Source organism: Pyricularia pennisetigena, chromosome 2 (assembly GCF_004337985.1).
Source record: "Pyricularia pennisetigena strain Br36 chromosome 2, whole genome shotgun sequence".
Taxonomy (NCBI): Eukaryota; Fungi; Ascomycota; class Sordariomycetes; order Magnaporthales; family Pyriculariaceae; genus Pyricularia; species Pyricularia pennisetigena.
Window position 1 is genome coordinate 3,325,062 of NC_043741.1, and position 24,048 is coordinate 3,349,109.

Genomic DNA, 24,048 nt, shown 5'->3' on the forward strand with positions numbered 1-24,048 from the left:
TCCGACGTTACACCATCACGCACTTGTGCACAAGACCGCCGATCCGATTCGCTGCTGTTTGTTAAGAGGTCTCTTTCCCATCCACCCTTGCGGCTTTTATTTGGTTTGGCTATAGGTGCCAGACGAGAAACACAAGATAAACATTACAGAGGTGAATTGGTTTCCCTTGTGTCGGCTAAATTGAACCAGGGGACCGGACTTTGCTTCTTTGGGGTTGCCACTAACCCGTTTTCTCACAAAACATACACAATTGCCCTCCCGCGATCGACATTGACGGAATGGGAAAGCAATACAATGGCCGGCAGCAAGAGTGCCGTGATTTATAATAATCACATTGGTTTATATATTGGACCGGACTAACGCAGCCTCCCGAGCCGGGCTTTTGGCGGTCTCCGAGCTTTTTTTCTAGTTTTCTTTTTCTTGTCCTCGGCCTTCGCATTTTCCGTAACACCGGCGTCCTTGGAAAGCTCACTATTGACATTAGGATAGACATTGCCTCATATTAGACTAGCCGTCTGTCACACATGCCTTACCAAAACATTCTGTTCCGTACTGTCGACTTTCCTTTCGACTTTAGGCCGGACAGCCTGGGCCCGGCTCGCTATCGGTCGAGTTCGCATGCATCTCGGTGATGCTCACGACGCTCAACGTCAGGTCCGGCGGCCCGCCATCGAACTTGGACCCTCCCAGGATCATGAGGTGGTCGGTATTGTTCTGGAAGACATGCAGGGCTCGGCTGTAGGCGCCCGGCTGCGGCGAGTAGTTCTTGACCCACTTGTCCGGGTCGCCGCCGAACCTGTTGGTGTAGACCTCGTCGTAGTCGGCGTCCGAGACGATGATGGTGCCGTTCGGCCCTCCGACCGGCGACCAGACCACGTACGGGGAAGCGTTGGGCGCAAAGTTGCCGCCAATCACTATCGGGTGGTCCTCTGCCGAGTCGAAGAGGAGAGGGTCCGAGGCTATGCGGTAGTGCACCGGGTAGTTGGCCCCATGCGACGACGAGTTGCCGATCGGGAATTCGTAGACGACAATGTACTTGTCCATTGTCTCGATCTTTGCCACCACTGTCATGCCGGGCCGAGCAATGTACAGGTCGTACGCGACGTCGTTCACCACAGGGCCCCATGTCTTGAGGTCTCGGGATGTTTGGTGAGCAAGCTTTTGTCCGTGGAGAGGGTCGCGCTGGTCTGAGTAGTAGCAGACAATCTGGTGGTCATAGAGCCTTGACAGTAGTCAACGTCAGCACGTAAAAAGACTTTCCCAAGGGGCGTATCATGGAAGCTCTGAGTGGACATACATCAAGAATGGCTCCCAAACAGGATCAGCACCGTTGGTGGTGTTTGGTCTTCCACCCTGCGTCACGCGACTGACAAACTCCCAGCTGCGACCCTTGTCTAAGCTGGCATAGACATCAATCTTGGTTCCATTCTCGCTCCAGCTGTTACCGGAAGCCAAGATGGTACCCGCGGAGTAGTCCCCGATTGGCTCCGTCAGCTCCATCAATGCTGGCTGCGCACTCATCCCCCAGCCGTTGACCTGATCGGTGATGTTGGACACCCATTCCCAGCTCACACCGCCGTCCCCGGACTCGAAGACGGGAAAGTAAGTCGGCTTAGTCAGGTTTGTCCGCAGAGATGCCGTCACCAGCAGCTCTCCACTCTCGAGCTCGACATGGCGTGGGTATGAGAGTCTCTCTCCTTCCCGAGCCTTATATATGACGCGGTTGTCAAAGAGGCTGAACGGCTCGAGCTCGGGCGACTCATTCTGGGCCGCAACGAGGGCACCGGCGGAGAGGATTCCAACGTTCACTAGGCTGAGACGCATCCTGGCAGGGAGTTTGGGTGCTCTTTTAGTCGGCTTGGGGTCTGAACTGTCTTTGGAGGTGGAGCCAAACAGGACATATCTAGAGTGCTAAACTCTCACTTTCAATACGTGCTTTATCACCTCAAAAAGGCCAGTGGCGAGCTATCTGGAAAAGCGTCAAAGACGTCATCTCGCTTGCTTGCGGCTATTATCCCACGAGCAGGCAAGCGGCGTGTGGTTGTGCTATTTCAAATTAGCCTTTAATCCTCCCTGGTAAGATCTCGTGCAGCCAGGGGCGGGGTTCTCACCACTAATGGCTTCGGAGAATTGTAGGGGTTATATGGCTCGAGTTCCGCGAATCAGATCCATCAACGAAACATTTGCCTCGTGTGCACGGCATCGTAGTTTCCTGTAAGGGTCTTATTGAGTAATGTAGCTCAGGCGAGTAGGGGTCGCGAATCGAATCAGATGGTTACCGAACCCCCTATCTGATATATTGCATATTTTGCGGTATCAGCTGCTTGTCAGCCTTACCCTGTCCGCGCTCAACAAAAAAACGAAACGCGATTGCCGAACAACTACAACATTTGCAGACCTTTCAGCCGTTGCATTCATCCAATTTTTACCGGAAGTAAACCGCAAGGCGTGGCGCTATCGTCCTGCAGCACTCCAGAAACGATACAACAGGCTAAATGGTAAGGGTAGTATTCGGCATTTCTTTTTCTGGGGTAAGACCGAAAGCAAAGGATCTCGATGTAGACTTATGTCATGCTTCCGACCTCTCGGAATTGGTTGCCCTGTGCTTACAAGGACCCCTTGTGCGGCCGGCACTTACTAGGCGATGTCACACGAAGTAGTTCAAGGCACGAAGCAACTATGGCGCCGAGATTGGTCTGATGGTATAATACATCCGATACCCATGGAGCCAAGCAGGGCAGTATTGATGATGGCTATGCCATATACCGTGGGAGATTGATGCCATTGGGCTGGAATGTCAGGGCTAAAGCCATAAACTAGGATTGGGTTATGAAAGACTGTATGGCCGATAGTAGATTGCGCTTGGCGGGCAGTGGCCATGTGGAGGAGACCAGAAATGGGTTCAAAGTGAGGCTCCGTATGTCCAAAGACCTTCGGCAACTGCCTAAGCCTTCTTGGCCTCAGTGCTGTTGTATTGGAAGCCAAGACGACCGTCTGTAGCATCGAGGCGTGTCCGGCCGTAGTCTTAAATGGGCTGAACGTCGTCAGTAGTTCGATACGCGCGCCGCACTCAATGCAGTTCTCTCCATCATCCCATAGTTTGCCTCTTCAAGTCGGCCTCTAAGCCATAGCAAAGATGACGTATCAGACACGCATCCTAGGCCTTGTCGCCGCCATCTTACTGTTGCTTGGTCTCACCGAGGCCGCCCGCTCGGCTGGTTGCGGCAAGACCAACACCATCCGCAGCCAGCAGTACACTGCAAACATCAACGGCAAGCAACGTCAGTACATAGTCCGTCTGCCGGATCAGTATGACAACAACAAGGCTCACAAGCTCGTCTTTACCTTCCACGCCCTCGGCGGCAACGCCCAGCAAGTCGCCCAGGGCCAGGGCGGCACCATCGCGTGGTACGGCCTGCCCCCGCTGTCCAACAACTCTGCCATCTTCGTCTCGCCCAACGGTCTCAACGCCGGGTGGGCCAACCAGGGCGGCGAGGACATCACTTTCATCGACAACATGGTTCGGACCATCGAGGCGGACCTATGCGTGGAGACGTCGCAGCGCTTCGCGACCGGCTTCTCGTACGGTGGTGCCATCTCGTTCGCCTGGGCCTGCGCCCGTGGCAGAGAGGTGCGCGCCATCGCCCCCATCTCCAGCAGCCAGTTGTCCGGGTGCGAGGGCGGCAACGAACCCGTCGCCTTCATCGGGCAGCATGGCACGTCTGACTCGGTCCTCCCCACGGCGGGCGGCCGCGCCTTGAGGGATCGCTTTGTTCGCAACAACGGCTGCACACCCATCCAGCCGGAGCCCCAGCCCAACGGAGGCCGTCACGTCAAGGTCGACTACCAGGGCTGTCGTGAAGGGTATCCTGTCTCATGGATCATCCACAATGGGGACCACAACCCAAGCCAGAGTGACCAGGGCAGCAACCAAGCATTTGCGCCTGCGTACTCGTGGAACTTCTTTAACCAGTTCCAGCCACAGTGAAAGAAATGGCGTGGTACTGAGGCTGGCATGGGGGAGCGTGTAGTTGGGATTTGGGGATGAAGATGTGAACACCAATGATTTCATCGAATTGAAGTGAGGTCGTTCTTCATTGCATACATAGCTTGTCTACCTACTTCTTTCAATGCCAGATATCGCGTGCGTTGACGAAATTATGTGCTGCCTGAGAAGCCAATGGCTTCGTGCATAATGATCTACTGGTCGCTAGATCTTCAATCGTTTTAACCGACGGTGCAGCCGGAGTGACATTGGTGGGCGTTTTCGAAGCAAATATCTAGCGACCCGGGAAAGCAATCAAATCAACCGTTATGTTCAATCCGGACGCCTATGTCATAAATCAAATCAACATAGCATCCATGATAAACAGTCTGTATCAATTGGACGCCGACAGAATTGGTGGTTGCCACAGAAAGCTGTCTGATATTTTATGCTGTTGAACAACGAGAAACGCGTCGTCGTCTCCGCAGCAGTTGATTTTGGGTTTTCAAAAGCAAAGTGTCGTCATTGTCGGCCACAGGCTTTGGGGAAGTGGGTGTGGCGGGGGGAACAGCCCACGGGGAACTTCACTTATCGATACTTAACAGCACTGTAATACCCCATTCATACGAGCGCTAGCGTGCCTTGCGCCTAACCCAAACAAGTGAGCTCAAGGGAGCTCTAGCACTAGCACTAGCACCAGCATCAGCACCATTGAACCACGATGCACATTGGACATTGTCATTCTACATCAAACCTATCGTTCTGGTGTCAGTCCAGCGCGGCGTCGGGTATTTTCCAACATCAAGGGTCTCGGCTGCACTTTATACCCGAACACAGAGACGAGACTGGCCCGTGATTGGTGCGCATTTGGGGGAACCTTGCGATTGCCAGTCCAAACCATGACCAACAAGACTTGGCCCACTTTCACAACTTGCACTGTTACCCGCTCATCGCGTCACTGGGTCAACTGGGCCCTCGAGGGTCGCATGTGGAGGGGCAATGCCAGCGTGAAGATGAGGGGTAGATCGCGAAGCAGTTAGGAGGGTGGATAGCGACTCGGAGTTTAAAACGAGCTCCTGCCCTCATATGTCTGTGACATTGGACTGTAGTTCCTGATTTTCATCTGTTGTTGTTCCGTCCAAAACCTGTGAATTCCACTAATACCAACGCTAGGAGATAGCACCAGTAAAGAGGCAACCCACAGGAACACAGGAACAATCAGAATCAACAGCAGTCAATATGGCCAAGACATCTATCAAGCTCAACTCGGGCTATGTGAGTTAAAGCATCTACGAAATGCGGTTCCAGCCATTGTCCTGGCTTTGTTGAAGCCACCACGACTAACGCTCCTTCACCATCCTCTTAGGAAATGCCCCTTGTCGGATTCGGAATCTGGAAGGTTCCGGTCGACAAGACTGCACAGGCCGTTTACGATGCCATCAAGCTCGGCTACCGACAGATCGACGGTGCATACGACTACACCAACAGCAAAGAGGCTGGCGAGGGTGTTCGTCGCGCCATCGAGGAGGGTATCGTCAAACGTGAGGATCTCTTCATCACCTCGAAGCTGTGGAACAACTACCACAAGTAAGTTGCGTTACATATACCGAGCCGGTACATACGAGATATGACCAGGCTCGCGACTAACCTCAAACTCTTTGCAGGTACGAGCACGCCATCGAGATGGCCAAGCACGAGGTTGACACCTGGGGCATTGGCTACCTCGACCTGTTCCTGATCCACTTCCCCATCTCCCTCGAGTACATCTCGCACTCCAAGATGCCCTACCCCTGCTTCTGGCCCGACCGCGAGAGGAGCCGCAGCACCCCTCTGCAGTACACTCCCGTTGCCGAGACGTGGTCCGCCCTCGAGAGCCTAGTCAAGACCGACTCCAACCCCGACGGCATCCTGCGCTCCATTGGCGTTGCCAACTTCCGCGCCCAGCTGCTCTACGACCTGTGGGGAAGCGCCAAGATCAAGCCCGCCGTCAACCAGATCGAGCATCACCCGTACCTGGTCCAGCCCCAGCTGCTCGCCATGCTCAAGGACCACAACATCGCCATCACCGCCTACAGCTCCTTTGGACCCCAGAGCTTCGTCGAGCTCGACCACCCTCGTGTCAGCAAGGTCGAGCCCCTCTTCACCCACCCCACCATCAAGGCCATCGCCGACAAGCACGGCCGGACCGGCGCCCAGGTCCTGCTGCGCTGGGCCACCCAGAGGGACATTGTCGTCATCCCCAAGAGCAACAACGTCGACCGCCTCAAGCAGAACCTCGACTGTGTCAGCTTTGACCTGACCGACGACGAGATCAAGCAGATCTCGGCCCTGGACTGCGGCGTTCGCTTCAACGACCCGGCTGACCTCAGCCCTCCCATCTACATCTTCGACTAAGAGAGGAAATAGAAGTGTGGGATGCCCTGGTCTGTTATGGTTCTAAACCTGAGTGTCAACAAAAATAAGGCACAGTTTAGGCCTGGCTGTAAAATACTAGACATAGCCAAAAGAATAACATTGAATTCATCCACGGATTGGTGAACAGACTTCAAATTTGTAGCAGCTTGTGCCACATACTGAGACTTTCCGGCAACGTCGGCTTTTGTTTTGCCGCTTTCAATTATGAACAGGACAATTTGCAGCGCCAAGTTCTGGCGCTAACAGTGGTAAACGGGGGGAACAGGCAGACACCGTACTACTCCAGGTGTAGGCAAACATTGTACGGAACGGAAGGAGCAGCTCAAAAGCCTCAGTGCTGCAAGTTCCAGTCATCGCAACTTCCTCTATTAGCCCGGAGCTGCAGTGTTTTCAGCAGTTTCCGTACAGCTACAAATTCAGCTATCTGTTGCTCAAACAAACAACATTCGCCAAAATTTTCCCCAATTGAGGTGCCCACGGTAAGGAAATCCTCACTTCCAAACATCGATATGGTAATGGATACAAGGAGGGAACAGAAATAGCCCCATTTAATCCTACTTGAAACTCCTCTATGGCATCCTCAGATATAGATCCTGACGGTTTTGGCCCAGAGTCTGCCCTCGCTTACTGTCTGGATTCATCTCTTGGGGAGCCGCTGCTGACCGACCACCGCTTCAACCCACTACATCCGTCATTGTTCACCGATATTCTCAATCAGTTTCCCGAGAACTCCAACAATGACGACAAGCTCCCACAACTCCCCTCTTCTAGTCCAGATATGGTACTAGAGAAATGGGAGGTTGGGAAAGAAGAAATAGATTTCATCAAAGAGGCATCGCGGAGCTTTTCCGAAGAGGATGTTGAGATGCCCATCAAGCAGGCTTTTCTCGATAATCTGCCCAGTAAGCCACGGCTACTAGAGCTGCCGCTCTTAACGCTTGCTAGCCAAGCGGAATCTCGAGCAATGTTTGATCGCCTCGCTACTGTCCCCCCGGTGTCACTGGTGTTCAACGAAGTACCTATGGATGATTTGGATGTACAAAAAGGTGAAGGCTTAGAATTTCCGCCATCCGCTTACACCTGCCGAGAAACCATGGAGAATGAGCTTCAGGAAAAGCTCGAAGTCACAAAAGAAGCTATTTGCTACCTGGCAGAAATAGTCGGGGCTGACCGCTCCGACTTGGAAGACGCACTTGTGATCAATGATCTCATGCCGCCGGCAAGATTTGTGAGCACTCGATATTGAATTCAGACTGGCGGAATCCCAAGCTAAAATATGTCCAACAGACGGCACAGGATCTTCGCCTGACGCCTCCTGCCACCCCCAGATTTGCCCACATGCAGTCGGAGCCCTGGGTACCGGGATCAGATGGTGCCGAGATCCCATCGCCTTCAGAGCCCAGATCTCTACTCAGCGACGACCTGAAAGCAATCGAGGCCCATATATTTAAGACAGATACCAAGCCCCAATTTGAAGACTTGCAAATGGCACACTTCTCGCCAGTCAAAGATAATCTGCCAACCTCGACACCTGAGGACGACCCAGCGATTCCGGTGCTGGATCATAAGAGGGTCAACGACTTCAAGCTTGAGCTGCCTCTCGTTGCGAGTAGGATTGATGAGCCACAAGAAATTAAGCTGTTCATAGATGACTTTGAGCCTCCTCTCATTGACTATGAGGTGGAAAACAAGGATTCCACGAGTTTAACAGCTCTTTTGGAGATTGATGCTTCGTCTCAGCTCCAACAGGCAGCAGAGAGAGTTAGGAAGTTGGCAGAACAGGAACAGATCGAGCCTCTCGATGGTCTTGCCAGACTCGCACTGCCGGTGATTGACACTACCCTGCCGGAGGCTGACTGGAAGGATGTCGGCGAGGGAGAGAAGCAAATGCTGGCACACATAATTAAGAGAAATTCTGAGGAATTTCAGCTGACTAAATGGAGGATCGACAAACGAGCTGAAAGGGATCTTCCATGGCTCATGAGTTTGTCGAGCGGTATTGTTCTCGCGGATGACGGACTAGAAGAGGTTGACGAAAGTATTCTGCAGCAGTTTTATGGTTTTGAAGACGATGTGCTGGGCATTTCAGCCCTCGCACAGAAGATTAAAGAACTTGCTGTCCTTCGGCGAACTGATAGTCTCGATGACGATGATTTGGAGCCAGCCTTCGCTAGAACACCGACGCCGATTGCAAAAGCGGTGCCTGTGCTACCTGATCCAGAAAACTCTGAGGACCTGATAAGTTGCATTCGGAAGAAGAGAAAAGCCTTGAAAGCCCTCGAGTCTCCACCGTTTACAAAGCGGATCAAGGGCAGAGAATCAGTGAACGACGAGGGAACGCTCTTGATGGCCGATGAATCTCCCGAGGGTGTCAAGCTACTGGCTTCATTCCTAGAGCTTAATGGTCATCGCAAGGCTGCACTTCGTCAGAGTCAGTACTTTAGGGCATCAGGCGACGAAGCAAGCCATGGTAGCTGCCATGCAAATCAATCTGCAAATGTACCAGACAAAAACACGTCAAATAAGACCAATGCTACGCTAGCAACTAAGCAATCTCAACAGCTCGCCACAGATACATCCGGAGATGTTCCATCGAATGCCACCAAGCCAGCACCCGTGCCTCGCATTGAACTTCCTGACTTTCCGCTGAAATTGGTTGTCTCAATCAGCCTACCTAGAGACCTTGTTCGACTACTTCAAACGCTTCTTCCCGGCGTCGAGTTGATAGAAAGGGACTATGATGCCTATAACTACTCAATGTGGGCAGCTGGTACTTCGGCTCCGTCCACGATCATATCAACGCTCGGGGAAGAAGCAGATATTACCCTGTCTCCAGGAGTAGGAATCATTCTTACAGCAACCGTGAATATGCGACAAGGGCCTTTGCAAGGCTGTGATGGCGACAATATTCTACAGCGACATGTACGCAAGACTTGCCGACGATATGAGCGCCTGGTGGTTCTGATTTCGGACAAAAGCCTAGACGACACTATACAACCTATGGCACCGGCAGACGAGCGGGCATTTGCCGATTTCCAGGCCTTTGCTAAAGGGCTTCAAGACGTCACAGACGTCAGCGTCTTTTGGGTCGGGGGTGGTCAGACTTCTCTGGCTAAATGGGTAGCCTCGCTGGCCACCGAGTGCGCATCGCTCGAGACAGCACCGTTCTATCGGCTGCTATGTCAGAGCGAGAGTCACTGGGAGCTGTTCCTTCGCCGGGCAGGGATGAACACTTTTGCTGCTCAGATAGTGTGCGGACTGCTTCAAAATCCGTTCGGAGCGGAGGCGACTAGCGTCTTCGGCGGCTCGGGACTTGCGGCGTTTGTGAACATGTCGGCAAGTGAGAGGGCTCAAAGATATAAAGCCGTCCTCGGCGGCCGGAGAGTTTTGGATCGGGTCAGCGAGGTGGTTGATCAAAATTGGGGACGCTAACTGTACAACCATTGCTCACTCATGTCTGCAAAATAGGGCGTGTTGATCTGGGTGCCAATTGAGTCGAATTTGGAACAATACAAGACCTACTTAGCTTGAGCGTATGTGCTTCAGGATATGGTGGCTTTCATAGTTGCTTTTTATTGTTGTTCGGATGCTTTGATAGACCATATTTTCAGGCTCCTATCTTCCGAAGTTCGCAGCTTAGGCAGCTTCTTGCCGTCATGCTCCGAATCGCTCTCGCTGTCACTTTCATCCTCGCCTTGAACAGAATAGGAACCAGCACATGTGGCTAGCACAGATCCCCCCGGATGCAGAGCGGTAGCGCCAACCGCAGAACCAGCGCCGTGAGCCTGCCAATCCCACGTGGGCTCGACGACACCCTCATCGCCGCCGGCGTGATCCCACACCAGCACACGACCATCAGGCGTACCCGCCCACACCTCAAACAGACCCTCGGCTTCCGACGAAGGGAACACGTCACAGCTCAGGCGCTGGTTGACGTGTTCACCGCCGCGGCCCGCGAGCCGCGCAAGGAGACGGCCCGTGACGCGCACGTCGTACACCGCCAAGCCGGTGGATCGCCGCTCGTTGAGGACCAGGTAGCGGCCGCACGGGGACCAGGCGGCCTGTACGACACCACCACCGCCGCCGCCGGCATCCGGGTCCCTTTGCCCGCGTTTCGGGCCGGCGAGAGGCCACGTCGCAACGCACTCCCCCGCGCGGCCCAGGTCGTATATGCCGACCCAGCTCGTCCAGGTGCCGGCGGCGAGCAGACCCGCATCGGTGTCGGGGGTCGTCGGCTGGACGGCCAGGGCGGCGACGGTGCCCTTCATGCCGACGCCGGAGCCCTTGGCGATGTGGCGGGCCGAGGGGATGGTGGGGATGGTTAGGATGGGCCCCTCGGCGTTGCGCGAGGCGTCAAAGTAGGCTATCGTATTGGTGGCGCCGGCGATGAAGTGGGTGCCAGGAACCAAGGGCCAGAGGAGAGACGAGGGGGATATGTAACCTTCTGTCTCACGCTTGATGAACTTGTACGAGGCCAATGGGCGCTGGTGAGGGTGGTTCGGGCTTGTGTGGGAGGTTTGCGAAGACGTTGAGGAGGATATGGATGAAGAAGAAGAAGAAGCGGATGACCGTGAGGATGGCCTTAGATCTGCAGGTGGTGGAGTCCGACATGGCACATCTTCGGCACGTGGGCTGAGGGATTCTTCCCTGGCTTGAGACTCCCCGGACAGCAAGCTATAGAGCTGTAGAGGATGGTCCTTGCACCCAACTAGGACGGTTTGCGTGGTGTGATAGCCCAGAGAGAAATACGGACAGGGTGCGATAGCCCTAGTCGGCTCCGGAAGAGTCAAGACATTTTGCGGCCCAAGTTCAAACGGGCTATTTCTTGGCTCTAGGAGATCCGACGGTAGTACATATGTACATATTTGATTTGCAGAGGAGGATGCAATGACTGTAGTCCCATCGGCTGACCTACAGAAGGGTTGTTGTTTGGCAAGTCCATTGTGGTCAGTTTTTGCGCAGATGATATTTTGGCAAGGAGAGTCATACCATTCTACGCTCTTGTAAAACGGCTGTGTTCTAAGAGATTCAGAGGTACAATCTAGCCCGCTAGGTCTTTGTATCAAAGGAATTGGGTTTGCAGAGGCCACAACGTCTAGCCTCGGCTGCTTTCTTGCAGGCGGTGATCCAGTTGTTGATCCCGACGCTGATGTTGTTTCCATCCGAGCAAGCTAGGAATTTAGACTTGGGTTTGGCGTCTTGGTTGGCGCATATATTTCGGAAGAGGGATACCCTGCCAAGAAGACAGATTACGCGTCCAGATACACTTGTGAGCCTCTGATTGATATGTATTCTTCTTGAGTATGTTGATCCCACGTGAAACTGGTTGACGCTGACTCTGACATTAGCTGCTAGACTTGGTGCTAATTAAATGCAGTAATTTTCGGGATGTTAGTTTTCATCGCAAGGATCACAATCATGTTAAGAAACCTCCACCGAGCTTTCCAACGCTAAAAACAAACCCCTTCCGCTTTTCTCGGAGACCCTAACCCAGGACCCCGTCATTGCACAGGCACAGAAGCTGGCACAACGTCATCACGCACGCACTGGCGCGCTTTTAGCTTCACCGACCGTCACGCGCCGGTCTAGCTTAGACAGGGCGGGCGGTCTACGCCTCAATCACTGACAACCAGAACTTTTTAGTGTGTGTTTTTTTGACTTCTCTATCAGAAACGCGATCGCACTGCCAATTTGGCCCTCGGCAAACGTTGTCTAAAAAGGAAACATCAGCTTCGACTATTAGAACATAGCATTTCTACGTACGAAACATAAGAAACATTCGAGATGACATAGCGAAGCTCGGGAGACAGAACGGAATAAAACAAAGCGCCCATAGTCCTGTCCATCAATTGTTCTGCATCGGAGATGGACGCCGTTTTGGTCGCAGCGTCGAGCCGCTGCGAAGAGCTGCGGTCGCCGGGCCCGATCAATTTGATTGTGTCCATGTGAGTATCTGCAGGCTGCCTTGAGAGCGAAAGGGAATAATTGATAGCTCTCTTCAATGACTCTTCATTACAGCATTACAAACGCTGACAATTTGGCATCGATTTAGATTCATCCTTATCGGGATGCTCATTTCCTACCTCCCTCAACACTATCGAATTATCTCCCGCGGCACATCCGAAGGAATTTCGCCCTACTTCATACTCCTTGGTGTCACTTCGGCTACCTCGGGCTTCGCCAACATCCTTACCCTCCCTCAATCGAGACAAGACGTGAGTTGCTGCAAGGATCTGGATGCTTTCCATTGCCTTGCTGGCCTGTTGGGAATTGCGCAATTGGGAGTGCAGTGGATATGTTTCGCCATTATGTAAGTGCTTCTCGTCTCTGCTGCCCTGCAAAACTATATCGCAACCAGCCGTACTGGTTCTAACAATTCGACTCTAGTCTCGTCCTCTTCCTTGTTTTCTTTCGATACGGCGATGCCACGGTACCCGACGAAGAAGAACTGCCGAGTGAAGCTCAGCCCAAGTGGCAGACTGCCGTCATGGTAGCGGTTGTGTGCTTTCTGCATGGGCTTGTGGTCATTATCATCACCGCAGTGGTGGGATATATTTTTCCGGATCACCTATCCGCCTGGGCCAACACATTGGGAATCATGGCAGCGGCCCTGGCAGCGATACAGTATATACCGCAGATCTGGACGACATATCGTCTCAAACACGTAGGGAGTCTGAGCATACCGATGATGTGCATCCAAACTCCAGGAGGCTACTTGTTTGCAGGGAGCCTGTTTGCCCGCCTGGGACTTGGAGGCTGGAGCTCCTGGGGTATTTTCCTCCTCACGGCGACGATGCAAGGGGTGTTGCTTTGCATGGGCATCTACTATGAGATCAGCAGAGGCAAAGAGAAGGCTCTCGCAGAAGCAACGAACGGGACCCATCCGCATGGGGAGTCGGATGGCTCTGAAAACGACGATGACCCACTGGCTACACCACCTCACGGAGGAAGAGCGGCCTACACTCCGGGTTTGGATGAAGGCGTGCCAAGGCTATACACAGCACACCCTGAACATTACGCAAACACTCCAGAGGAACTTCAGGGAATACTGGACCGACAAGAGGCGGACGCCGCCGCCGAAACGCAACCCCTTCTCAAGCCCGGCGGAATTGGCACACCCTACAACACGTAGCGCACGACTGTGGGTCTCGGTTGGCTTCTATTGTGGTATGTTGAAGCGCACCTCACCTAGGAGGCAAGGGTTGCGTCGCACTAAAGTTTTTTTTTTTTTTAACTCTGGCGCACACCTTGGGCTAGCTTGGAGAAATTGCCCTTCTATTATTTATTCACAAAGTATATTATTTGTATATTGCAACTTTCGTTCTTGATCTGCACCATGCACCTCGCGCAACGGTATTTATCTGCAACTAGGATCATTATCTGAGGGTTTTCTATTTTAACGCATTATTTCAGTTGCGTACCACCGATCGCGCGGTCTTCAATGCCGTGCCGAGCTGACCAATACCAAACAAAAAAGACTGAATCATTTGGGAATGCGTAAAGTGCCGGCACAACGTCCTCCGGTTTTCTCAGAATATGGGACGAGGGTTCCAGAAGTGGTGATCAACAGTCTCTAGGGTATTTAGGAGAAACGAAGAAAACGCATAATTAGTATGCACACGCCGAAGTGGTTTCCTAGCTGGCTCAAAGGGAGGTTGGCGATACTTAACCGCGAAACAACCGAGGCGGTGGAGGATCAGCCCGATGGGTCTGATAAGCGAAATCTGACAGGCATTTTGAAAAATGCTGCCACTTTGAGCCTCACAAAACGTCCTCGACAAGCTGCAATACCACCATATATACTCCACATCTTGGTTATCGCCCATCGCCAAGCTCCCATTAACGTCTCAGTTAACGCGCAGGGTATGGCGCACTGGCCACCGATGGGGGTAGCCGTCACCGACGCACAGAACCCAAGGTCACAGACGGGGTAATTGTCAGCTAAGTCAAGGCAGTGCTGGATCATTGGTTTGCATTCCAGACTAAGAAGAACTTGGAGCAAGATCTCTCAGATGTTTCTCTCTCAACCCTCCTACATCTTTCCGTCTGAGATGAGCCAGCCAAGATATGGGGAATATTTATACGAAAAAAAAAAAAAAAAACACCCCTCCTTACTCGGCTATCTCAAACATTTGAGGTCAAGCCATCTTGCGTGCTAGCAAACATTAGGCTGTGTGGGCCGAACTCCAAAACACTTGGGTAGGTGGGAAAATGGACCTCCCGCCGACCCCGATGTAGTATTGCCTGGGGTGAAGCGAAGGCACGGAGACGGGCCTTTGCCGCTAATCCAACCTTTTGCGGCTCAAGCGGAAAGTCATTGACAAAAGGTTTAAGAGCGCGAACTGGAGCTCTATGTGGGATTCTTCAGGGATTCTTCTAATTTAATTGGGCCCAAGACGATGAATGTCACCTTGCTGTCGTGTTGCACACCAACTTGACAGATGCTTATTTTGTCTGTAGTCACGGAAGACGGACGGAAGAATCGCGGATTGTACAGGTTTGTTTGCGAAAGGCCATTTAGCGTGTTTTGAAATAGAGGCGACCTCCGGGAAACAGGGTATCTTGCCCCATGGTATGTATGGTGTCCACATCTCGACTGTCTAGAACCCGTAGTAATACCTAGCAGGTATGCATAACTATTTGCATTCGAATATGTTTTCCGTCTTTGTGCGTGCATCTGGCCCACTGCAAGGCGATGCAGTCCGAACGCCGTCAAGAGACGACGAGCTGAAGACCGAATGCGGTAATTGCTTCTGTCAGTCCCCTGGTCTCAAGATCTACTTCGCGAAAAGGTGCGCTTGCAGACGCCCTTTATTAACAAGTATGTCTGTCGCTTTGGTGTTTCCCTCATGGCATCGTCATTCTTGCTGTCCTCCTTTGCAAGTGTTGGTGACGCATTTCTCTCTCCTTTTTTTTTTCTTTTTCTTTTTCTTTCCTTTGTTATCGGTTGGGATATCTCCCACGGGATGGGATGACGGTTCACTTCAATTATGGGCTTTGGTTCAACGGGGTTTGACTCTTTTTGACGGCCATTTGTATTCATTACACTTCTATTCTCTTCCATCGTTTTTGATAAACGATATCATTTTCTCTTCGTTACCTGATATTCCATCCTTTAATCCTCCCCGAGTAGCCCCACCGAAGCCATGAGCAACAACAGCAACAACAGAAACAACAAGGGGAGCCTCTTGAACAAATTCAAGCAAGGAATAAAGCAATTCGGGGAGCTCTTCAAAGACAATGACTCCAGGGAACGGGGCGACACGACTCCATGCCCCGGTGCCAACGGAACAAGCATTGGTTCCTTTCAGCAGTTTAACCTGCTGTGTGGCCGCAACCTAGGCGGGGATATCATCGATGAAAGCCAGCAGGCCAACTTCCTGGCCTGCATCGACCGTTGCGCCACCTTCCACCCCCGATGCGATTCCGTGTCTTTTGATGGGCAAGACTGCCGCCTCAAGACCGGTAGCGGGACTGCGGGGTCGCGCAGTTCCAAGAGGTTCGACTCGGCCTTGGGCATCTTTGGCACGATTCCGAGCGACTCCGGATGTAACGCTCTTGGGGCGTCGACGACGCTGGGGTCGACCAAGTTTGACATTTCATGCGGCTTCGTGATCAACGGTAATGATCTGTTCCAGGAGCACAGGACCAACTTTAACGACTGCCTGACCCTTTGCTCGCAGACACCATCCTGCGCTGCCATCTCTTTCGACGTGGACATGGATCAAGGCTTTCAAAACTGTTATCTCAAGCGAGGAAACACGGGTGAGGGCCTTGTTCGCATGGCCGGCATGGATAGCGCCGTCGTAAATAACAATGCGCCCGCCCCGTCTCTGACAACTACGTCTTCGACTTCGACTTCGACTTCATCCTCTACTTCAACGATTTTCTCCACTTTGACGTCCTCCACGTCTTCGACGTCCTCATCGTCTTCCACGTCCTCCTCGTCTTCGGCTCCTGATGTAACATCCGTTGCACAATCCAGTGCTGCGACCACGCTCATACCTCCAGTGCCTGGCACCACCTCATCGACTGCTGCTGTTAGTCTTTCCACAACTTCGGCTGTCACCGCGATCACCAGCACGGTCGTCACGAGCCTAATAACTCAGACATCCGTGTCGGAGGGAAGGACTACTCTCTTGACGTCTTTGTTGACCACTACGCGAGCCCTGACGCCCCCGCCTGCCAGCGCAACGCCTTCCATGTATGAAAACAAAGTGGTAGACGGCATTTCATCACCGGCCCAACAGTCCAACAGCGCGACCCCAGCAGTGATCGCGGGCTCAGTAGTGGGCTCAATCGCTGCGGTAGTCCTCATATTAATCGCAGTGCTGTTCGTGCTGCGGCGCAAAAGGCGCAACCAGGAGGCCGTTGACGACAGCGAAGCCGCTGAAACTTCGGCCGGCTCATCCGCGGGTATTTCTGCCTGGTTTCGGGGCCGGCTGCCGCAGCGGAGCTACAACGACAAAGATCAGGTCGATGAGAACGCCGCCGGCGGTGTCGCGGCATTCTTTGGCAACCTGCGGCGACTTGCCGGGTTAGGCGGCGATGACAGGGGCAGTAGGGCTCATGACGAGAAGATGCGTGCCACTGAACAGGGCATTGGTAGGGATCAGAGCAGTCAGAAAGATCTGCGGCATGAGGAAAATGGTGATGACGCCAGTTTGAGGCCTGAGGATAATGATTATGAGGCCAGTTTGAGGGATGGCCACTATGGTGATGTTGGGCCGATGCCGCCAATGCCGACTTACGAGGGACGACGGAGCAGGTTTTTTGAGCTTCGGGATAGCATGAATGGCCTGGCGCAGCATAAGCCTGATTTTGTGAGGACATAAAATAAAGATCATGCATTGCTCAAGAGCTTTTCCATTTTTCAAGAATACCTTAGATATTTGGCACAGCTTTGTGACGGACCAGTGGCAGATTAGATCAGTAATGTCATAATTCAAGACACACCACAAGTCCCCATTCATCAACTCTTCATCGCGGAAAATAGACACCGAGGAGGACGGTTGATCAATAAACAGCTGGAACCAAAGCTCCTGCAAGGCAGCCAAGACGTGACATGGAAGGTAGTGGCGATCGCCAGAAAATGCCGTCGTTTTGATTTCTAACAAACGGGGGAAGCTGGCAACGTCTTTGGTATGGATGAGGGAGGATTAATAAAGTTGCACCCTGCCCTGCGGCAACCTGGCAAGTGGAGCCCAAAAGGTACAATAGTGAGACTGTGATGACCCTCAGGGAGTATTACATAAGTGGCCCGCATTGACGTACATTTACCCCACTCAGTAACGTCAACGTTCTGTTCGTCGAGCTTGACCCCTCTGCTAGGTCTACCTTGAACCAAACAGAAGCAGACAATCCGATTCGAGCCGAATACTGCGCGGCAGACTTCAACAACCACACAATACCCTTCGCATCAGTCACCGACCACGGAAGTGGTAAAAGCAGATAATCAAGCTGGGGAAGCGAAAACTATCTGGCGGGGATCACTCATCTTCCCTCAAGAAAACCATGGCGGTAAGTACAGTCGAGCTACTGAAGTTACAATGAGCTAGCTGCCACCACGACTCCAGAGCAGTATACCCACTGAAGTTCCGTAACACTGACCATCAACCTGGCGACCACAGGACCCATCGCAAGGTCAAGTCGACCTGGTCACCAGGATGCAGGTCGACGACTCGGTTGTCAGCGCCGTCGCCACCGGCGAGATCGACGAGTCCCTCTACAGTCGCCAGCTCTACGTCTTGGGCCACGAGGCCATGAAGCGCATGGGCGCATCCAATGTCCTCATCTCTGGCCTCAAGGGCCTCGGAGTCGAGATTGCCAAGAATGTTGCCCTCGCGGGCGTCAAGAGCTTGTCTCTCCACGACCCGGCACCTGTGGCCATCGCTGACCTCTCTTCACAATTCTTCCTGCGACCAGACGATGTTGGAAAACCACGAGACCAGGTCACCGCCCCCAGAGTTGCAGAGCTCAACCAATACACACCTGTCAAAGTTCACGAGTCTGCTAGGTATGTCGCCAGCGCATGTGCTCTTTCACCCTTGTCGGATCCGCTACCTAAGCGCACTTCGTATGCTGACCTAGGCGTACACGCGTAATAGTCTTGCGGACGATCTCTCGCAACTTGACAAGTATCAAGTAGTGGTACTCACAAATGCGCCTCTGGTGTCGCAAAAGGCCGTTGGTGATTACTGCCACTCCAAGGGCATTTACTTTATCGCCGCGGATACCTATGGTCTTTTCGGCTCCCTCTTTTGCGACTTTGGCGAGAAGTTCACGGTGATAGATGCAACCGGCGAGAACCCGCTAAACGGCATGGTCAATGGAATTGACGAGGAGGGCCTTGTTACCACATCCGACGATGCCAGGCATGGACTGGAAGATGGCGACTATGTCACATTCACCGAGGTTCAGGGTATGGAAGGCCTCAACGGTTGCCAGCCACGAAAGATCACCGTCAAGGGCCCGTACACCTTCTCGATCGGCGACGTCTCAGGTCTCGGTACATACCAACGTGGTGGCCTTTATCAACAGGTCAAGATGCCCAAGATCATCGACTTCAAGAGCTTTAGCGACTCTCTTGCCGATCCCGAGTTTGTCTTCTCCGACTATGCCAAGTTCGACCGCCCTCAACAGCTGCATGTCGGATTTCAAGCACTACATGCTTTTGCTCAGACACACGGCCGCTTGCCGAGACCAATGAATGCCGAGGACGCCATCGTAGTCGTCAACTCTGCCAAGGAATTCGCCAAGGCTAGTGGTATCGAGGTTGAGTTTGACGACAAGCTTCTCACAGAGCTGAGCTACCAGGCTTCGGGTGACCTCAACCCCATGGCTGCCTTCTTTGGAGGTATCACGGCGCAAGAGGTTCTCAAGGCTGTGTCAGGAAAGTTCCACCCGGTCAAGCAATGGCTGTACTTTGACTCTCTGGAGTCGCTCCCTACCAATATTCTTCGCACAGAAGAACTCTGCCAACCGATCAACTCACGATACGATGGTCAGATTGCAGTCTTTGGCAAGGCTTACCAGGATAAGATTGCAAACATGAAGCAGTTCCTTGTCGGGGCTGGGGCCATTGGCTGTGAAATGCTGAAGAACTGGGCCATGATTGGACTTGGCACTGGCCCAGAGGGCAAGATCGTCGTCACCGACATGGATTCCATTGAGAAGAGCAACCTGAACCGCCAATTTCTCTTTCGCCCCAAGGATGTTGGGCAGATGAAGAGTGACTGTGCCGCCAAGGCTGTTCAAGCCATGAACCCGGAGCTGGAGGGCCACATTCTCTGTCTGAAGGACCGTGTTAGCCCAGAAACGGAGCACATCTTCAACGAAGATTTCTGGAACAGTTTGGACGGAGTCACCAACGCACTGGACAACGTAGAGGCGAGGACCTACGTTGACCGCCGTTGTGTCTTCTTCCACAAGTCACTACTTGAGAGCGGCACCTTGGGCACCAAGGGTAACACGCAGGTCGTCCTGCCAAACCTGACCGAGTCCTACTCGTCGTCGCAGGACCCTCCCGAGCAGTCTTTCCCCATGTGCACACTCAGGAGCTTCCCCAACAAGATTGAGCACACGATCGCATGGGCTCGGGAGCTGTTCGACTCGAGCTTCATCCGTCCTGCCGAGACTGTCAACTTGTACCTGACCCAGCCAAACTACCTGGAGTCGACCTTGAAGCAGGGTAACGAGAAGCAGACCTTGGAGATGTTGCGGGACTCCCTGACCAAGGATAAGGCCATGTCATTTGAGGATTGTGTCATCTGGGCGCGTGGTCTGTTCGAGAAGAACTACAACAATGCCATCAAGCAGCTTCTCCACAACTTCCCCAAGGACTCGGTATCTTCTACCGGCACGCCATTCTGGTCTGGTCCCAAGCGTGCCCCTGACCCATTAGTTTTCGACCCCTCGAACCCCACTCACTTTATGTTTGTGGTTGCGGCGGCCAACCTGCACGCCTTCAACTACAACATCAACGTCAAGGACAAGACCAAGCAGGACTACCTCGACGTGCTTTCCAACATGATCATTGAGGAGTTTGAGCCTGACCCAACGGTCAAGATCCAGGCTGACGAGAAGGAGCCTGTAAGTTTGAGCTTTTACGATTTGTTTGCTGCTTGAGGCGTGCCGTATTTAACTTGGGAAATTTCTAGGACCCCAACGCCGGTTCAGGTGCTTTCGATGACACGGCGGAAATCAACAACATCATCAAGGAGCTTCCGTCACCCAAGGACTTGGCAGGCTTCAAGCTGACTCCGGTAGAGTTTGAGAAGGATGATGACACCAACTACCACATTGATTTCATCACTGCAGCCAGCAACCTGCGTGCCGAGAACTACAAGATTGAGCAGGCAGACCGCCACAAGACCAAGTTCATCGCAGGCAAGATCATTCCGGCGATTGCAACTACGACGGCGCTTGTGACGGGTCTGGTTGTTTTGGAGCTGTACAAGATTATCGACGGCAAAGATGACATTGAGCAGTACAAGAACGGCTTTATCAACCTGGCGCTGCCATTCTTCGGCTTCAGCGAGCCCATTGCCAGCCCCAAGGTTGAGTACAAGGGTCCCAACGGCGAAAAGGTTCAGCTGGACAAGATCTGGGACCGCTTTGAGGTTAATGACATCACGCTCAAGGAGCTGATTGATGACTTCCAGAAGCGTGGCCTCAGCATCACCATGCTGAGCTCTGGCGTCAGTCTTCTTTATGCTTCGTTCTTCCCGCCTGCCAAACTCAAGGAACGCTACGACATGAAGCTTAGCCAGTTGGTGGAACACATCTCCAAGAAGCCTATCCCAGAGCATCAGAAGGAGGTCATTTTTGAGGTTGTCACGGAGGATGCGGACGGCGAGGATGTCGAGGTCCCATACATCAAGGTCAAGATCCGATAGAGGGTTGTAGCAGAGATAGTGGCTTGTATACTCGATTTAGACTTGATCAGTTTGACGGTCTTGGGGAGGGCGTTCAGCACAGAATTTGTTTATTCGGTTTTACGATAGCTTGTTACAAACAACTTTGGAAGTGTGTCACCTTTGCGTCCTTTCTACCTACCTATCCATGGCGGGCAAGCGTGGCATGTACTTACTACTGTAGGTGGAATAAAACGGAGCGGCAGAAGAAGACATGCCTTGCAAGTATTAGCGGGGCAGAAGTCAATTCTGTCTAGATTAGTTGCCTGGTTCTGTTTCCTATTTGGGCTGAATTGAAGCAGATTTTCTAGCAAGATAGAACCTGCGATGATGGGGGTCACAGTCAGCTACCACCAGGAAACATTTTTATTTTTTTGTAAGAGGGGCGAAATAACTATAGGCAACTTTGGCTAAGGCGAGTTAGTTGTATGTAATCTTTGGTAATAATGAGTCCCGCTTTGCTTACCAAATCCACTACAGCTAGGTACCTAGTTCTAGTCGAGCTAGTCTAGAAAACCATTGGGTTTTTATGGTTGTCGTTAATGCTGGGTGCTTATTCAGGCCTTTGGTCATGATTGCCTAATCGCACCAGCTGTAACGCCAATCTGTCTTCCCCACACGATGGAGCATCCTGGAAGGGTAGCATGCGGGTCCAGCACGCAATGGCCACAGCCATGGCATTGGATGTCGGAATGATGACGAAGCGCGCTTCAGACTTGGTAAACCTACCTCCACTTTCTGCTAAGCGGATTTTAGATAGTACATAACCGGCGCCGAAATATATAAGAATCCGTGACATTCTGCTCTTGGCTTTTGTGTCCCGGTATATATCCCTCCTGTATACTCCTCATTCATGAGTCGCACGTTTCTGCATTGTCTGCCTAGGCACAAATCCATTAGGATTTACTCTAATCTTGTGACGCTACCAGCGACAACAGCAGGAAAAACAACAATTACTACTACTACTAGTACTACTACAGCTCAACGGTTCTTTAGCCTTGCGCCGAACCCTGCTTGTGTGGTGCAAAAGAAATCATATCAGATCAGAATGGTAATGTTTTTTTTTTTTTTTTTTTTTTTTTACTATATTCTCGTATTTCATTTCTAACACGACCTCAAATCCCGCTCATAGTCTTCGCAATCAACAGCCGGCAAAATCACCGATTGGGTCAAGCCCGGCGACACGTCGGGCGAGTTCAAGCGGCAGGTGTCCTCGTTTAGAAACTGGGTCAGCAGCGAGGCTGGCGCGCAGTTCCCGGCCGAAAAGGGCCGCTACCACCTGTACGTGTCGTACGCCTGCCCCTGGGCGACGCGGGTCCTGATCGCGCGCAAGCTCAAGGGCCTGGAGGACATCATCTCCTTCTCGTCTGTGCACTGGCACCTGGGCGAGAACGGCTGGCGATTCCCCACGGCCGAGGAGGCGGCGAACCCGGACGGCGAAAACGTCACGCCGGACCCCTGCCCGGGCCACGAGGCCTTTACGCACCTCAGGCAGGTCTACTTTGCGGCCGAGCCCGGGTACGAGGGCCGCTTCACGGTGCCGGTGCTATGGGATAAGGTGCAGAGGACGATCGTGAGCAACGAGAGCAGCGAGATCCTGCGCATGTTCGGCTCGGCGTTTGACGGGCTCCTCGAGGATAAGTTCAAGGCCGTCGATCTGTACCCCGAGTCCCTCAGGGCACAGATCGAGGACGCGCACGGCTGGCAGTACGACCTCATCAACAACGGCGTCTACAAGTCCGGCTTCGCCACCACGCAGGAGGCGTACGAGCGCAACGTCACGGCCCTGTTCGAAGCTCTCGACCGCGCCGAGGAGCACCTCGCTGGCGCCGAGGGGCCGTACTGGTTCGGCAAGGATATAACCGAGGTTGATATTAGGCTGTAAGTTGTTATTTTCTTTTTTTGCTCTTGTCAGAAAAAAAAAAAGAAATGAGAAAGGGGACGCGGACTATCATCTTTTCCTGTATTTCTGAGGATTAATCACTAACAAATTCGGAAAATCCCAAACTCTCCCCAAAAAACAGCTTCGTCACCCTCATCAGGTTCGACCCCGTCTACGTGCAGCACTTCAAGTGCAACATCCGCGACATACGGTCAGGGTACCCGAGCCTGCACAGGTGGATGCGCAACCTGTACTGGAACGTGCCGGCCTTCAAGGACACGTGCAACTTTTTGCACATCAAGAACCACTACACCAAGTCGCACAAGCAGATCAACCCCTTCTCCATAACGCCCGTCGGTCCCCTGCCGGACATCCTTCCGCTGGACGACGAGGTGCCGGCTGTCAAGGCTGCCAAGGCTGTCTGAGGCGCTCTGGGTGGGGAGAGAAAAAAGAATAAATAAATAAATACGGCGTGGCTCTTTTTTTTTTTTTTTGTTTTGGTCTGGAGGTTTCCAAGGATCAAAATCTTTGTAATCTTTTCAAAAGATCAAATCCAAGTAGTTTTATATACCCCTATCAGGTTGAATGTGGCACCCGTTTCTTTCTTCTCCGATATAAAGGTCGTTGTTGCCTAGCCTCACCCCTATGCAAGCTACTTGTTAGTCAAGAAGATTCAAACGGCGGCAACCCCTAATCAGAATGAACAGCTGGGCTGCATCATCTCGACGTTTTGTTTGGAAAAGACGGACGGACAGATAAAAGTTCTTCACTGCACGGTGATTTGAACTTTTGATAGAAAAGGCCTACAAGCTTAAATAGATAGGGTATTCCCCAGGAACCATTTCACCGTC

The 24,048-nt window shown here is 52.6% G+C and overlaps 9 protein-coding genes across 9 annotated transcripts; 7 read left to right on the plus strand and 2 right to left on the minus strand.

Moving 5' to 3' along the window:
• Positions 1 to 573: 573 nt before the first annotated feature.
• PpBr36_00915 (uncharacterized protein) lies at positions 574 to 1,903 on the minus strand (the record flags this gene model as incomplete). Its single annotated transcript, XM_029888104.1, has 2 exons — positions 1,298 to 1,903; positions 574 to 1,222 (listed from the first exon to the last, which is right to left on the minus strand). The coding sequence occupies exons 1-2, from the start codon at positions 1,822 to 1,824 to the stop codon at positions 574 to 576; spliced, it is 1,176 nt and encodes a 391-aa protein (XP_029750950.1). The 5' UTR covers positions 1,825 to 1,903.
• Positions 1,904 to 3,136: 1,233 nt separating this feature from the next.
• PpBr36_00916 (uncharacterized protein) lies at positions 3,137 to 3,988 on the plus strand (the record flags this gene model as incomplete). The annotated part of the gene is made up of 1 exon (XM_029888105.1): positions 3,137 to 3,988. One exon carries the CDS (start codon positions 3,137 to 3,139, stop codon positions 3,986 to 3,988), a length of 852 nt encoding a protein of 283 aa, XP_029750951.1.
• A 1,236-nt stretch (positions 3,989 to 5,224) lies between these two features.
• Positions 5,225 to 6,379, plus strand: PpBr36_00917 (uncharacterized protein; the record flags this gene model as incomplete). Its single annotated transcript, XM_029888106.1, has 3 exons — positions 5,225 to 5,260; positions 5,352 to 5,572; positions 5,650 to 6,379. The coding sequence occupies 3 exons, from the start codon at positions 5,225 to 5,227 to the stop codon at positions 6,377 to 6,379; spliced, it is 987 nt and encodes a 328-aa protein (XP_029750952.1).
• A 592-nt stretch (positions 6,380 to 6,971) lies between these two features.
• On the plus strand, positions 6,972 to 9,832 carry PpBr36_00918 (uncharacterized protein; the record flags this gene model as incomplete). The annotated part of the gene is made up of 2 exons (XM_029888107.1): positions 6,972 to 7,628; positions 7,688 to 9,832. 2 exons carry the CDS (start codon positions 6,972 to 6,974, stop codon positions 9,830 to 9,832), a joined length of 2,802 nt encoding a protein of 933 aa, XP_029750957.1.
• Positions 9,833 to 9,972: 140 nt separating this feature from the next.
• PpBr36_00919 (uncharacterized protein) lies at positions 9,973 to 11,342 on the minus strand (the record flags this gene model as incomplete). The annotated part of the gene is made up of 2 exons (XM_029888108.1): positions 9,973 to 11,082; positions 11,316 to 11,342. The coding sequence occupies 2 exons, from the start codon at positions 11,340 to 11,342 to the stop codon at positions 9,973 to 9,975; spliced, it is 1,137 nt and encodes a 378-aa protein (XP_029750958.1).
• Positions 11,343 to 12,265: 923 nt separating this feature from the next.
• PpBr36_00920 (uncharacterized protein) lies at positions 12,266 to 13,532 on the plus strand (the record flags this gene model as incomplete). Its single annotated transcript, XM_029888109.1, has 3 exons — positions 12,266 to 12,345; positions 12,453 to 12,710; positions 12,788 to 13,532. 3 exons carry the CDS (start codon positions 12,266 to 12,268, stop codon positions 13,530 to 13,532), a joined length of 1,083 nt encoding a protein of 360 aa, XP_029752126.1.
• Positions 13,533 to 15,546: 2,014 nt separating this feature from the next.
• Positions 15,547 to 17,235, plus strand: PpBr36_00921 (uncharacterized protein; the record flags this gene model as incomplete). The annotated part of the gene is made up of 1 exon (XM_029888110.1): positions 15,547 to 17,235. The coding sequence occupies one exon, from the start codon at positions 15,547 to 15,549 to the stop codon at positions 17,233 to 17,235; it is 1,689 nt and encodes a 562-aa protein (XP_029752125.1).
• A 679-nt stretch (positions 17,236 to 17,914) lies between these two features.
• On the plus strand, positions 17,915 to 21,297 carry PpBr36_00922 (uncharacterized protein; the record flags this gene model as incomplete). The annotated part of the gene is made up of 4 exons (XM_029888111.1): positions 17,915 to 17,920; positions 18,031 to 18,416; positions 18,508 to 20,491; positions 20,560 to 21,297. The coding sequence occupies 4 exons, from the start codon at positions 17,915 to 17,917 to the stop codon at positions 21,295 to 21,297; spliced, it is 3,114 nt and encodes a 1,037-aa protein (XP_029752128.1).
• An 871-nt stretch (positions 21,298 to 22,168) lies between these two features.
• On the plus strand, positions 22,169 to 23,622 carry PpBr36_00923 (uncharacterized protein; the record flags this gene model as incomplete). Its single annotated transcript, XM_029888112.1, has 3 exons — positions 22,169 to 22,366; positions 22,448 to 23,196; positions 23,340 to 23,622. The coding sequence occupies 3 exons, from the start codon at positions 22,169 to 22,171 to the stop codon at positions 23,620 to 23,622; spliced, it is 1,230 nt and encodes a 409-aa protein (XP_029752127.1).
• Between the last annotated feature and the right edge of the window lie 426 nt (positions 23,623 to 24,048).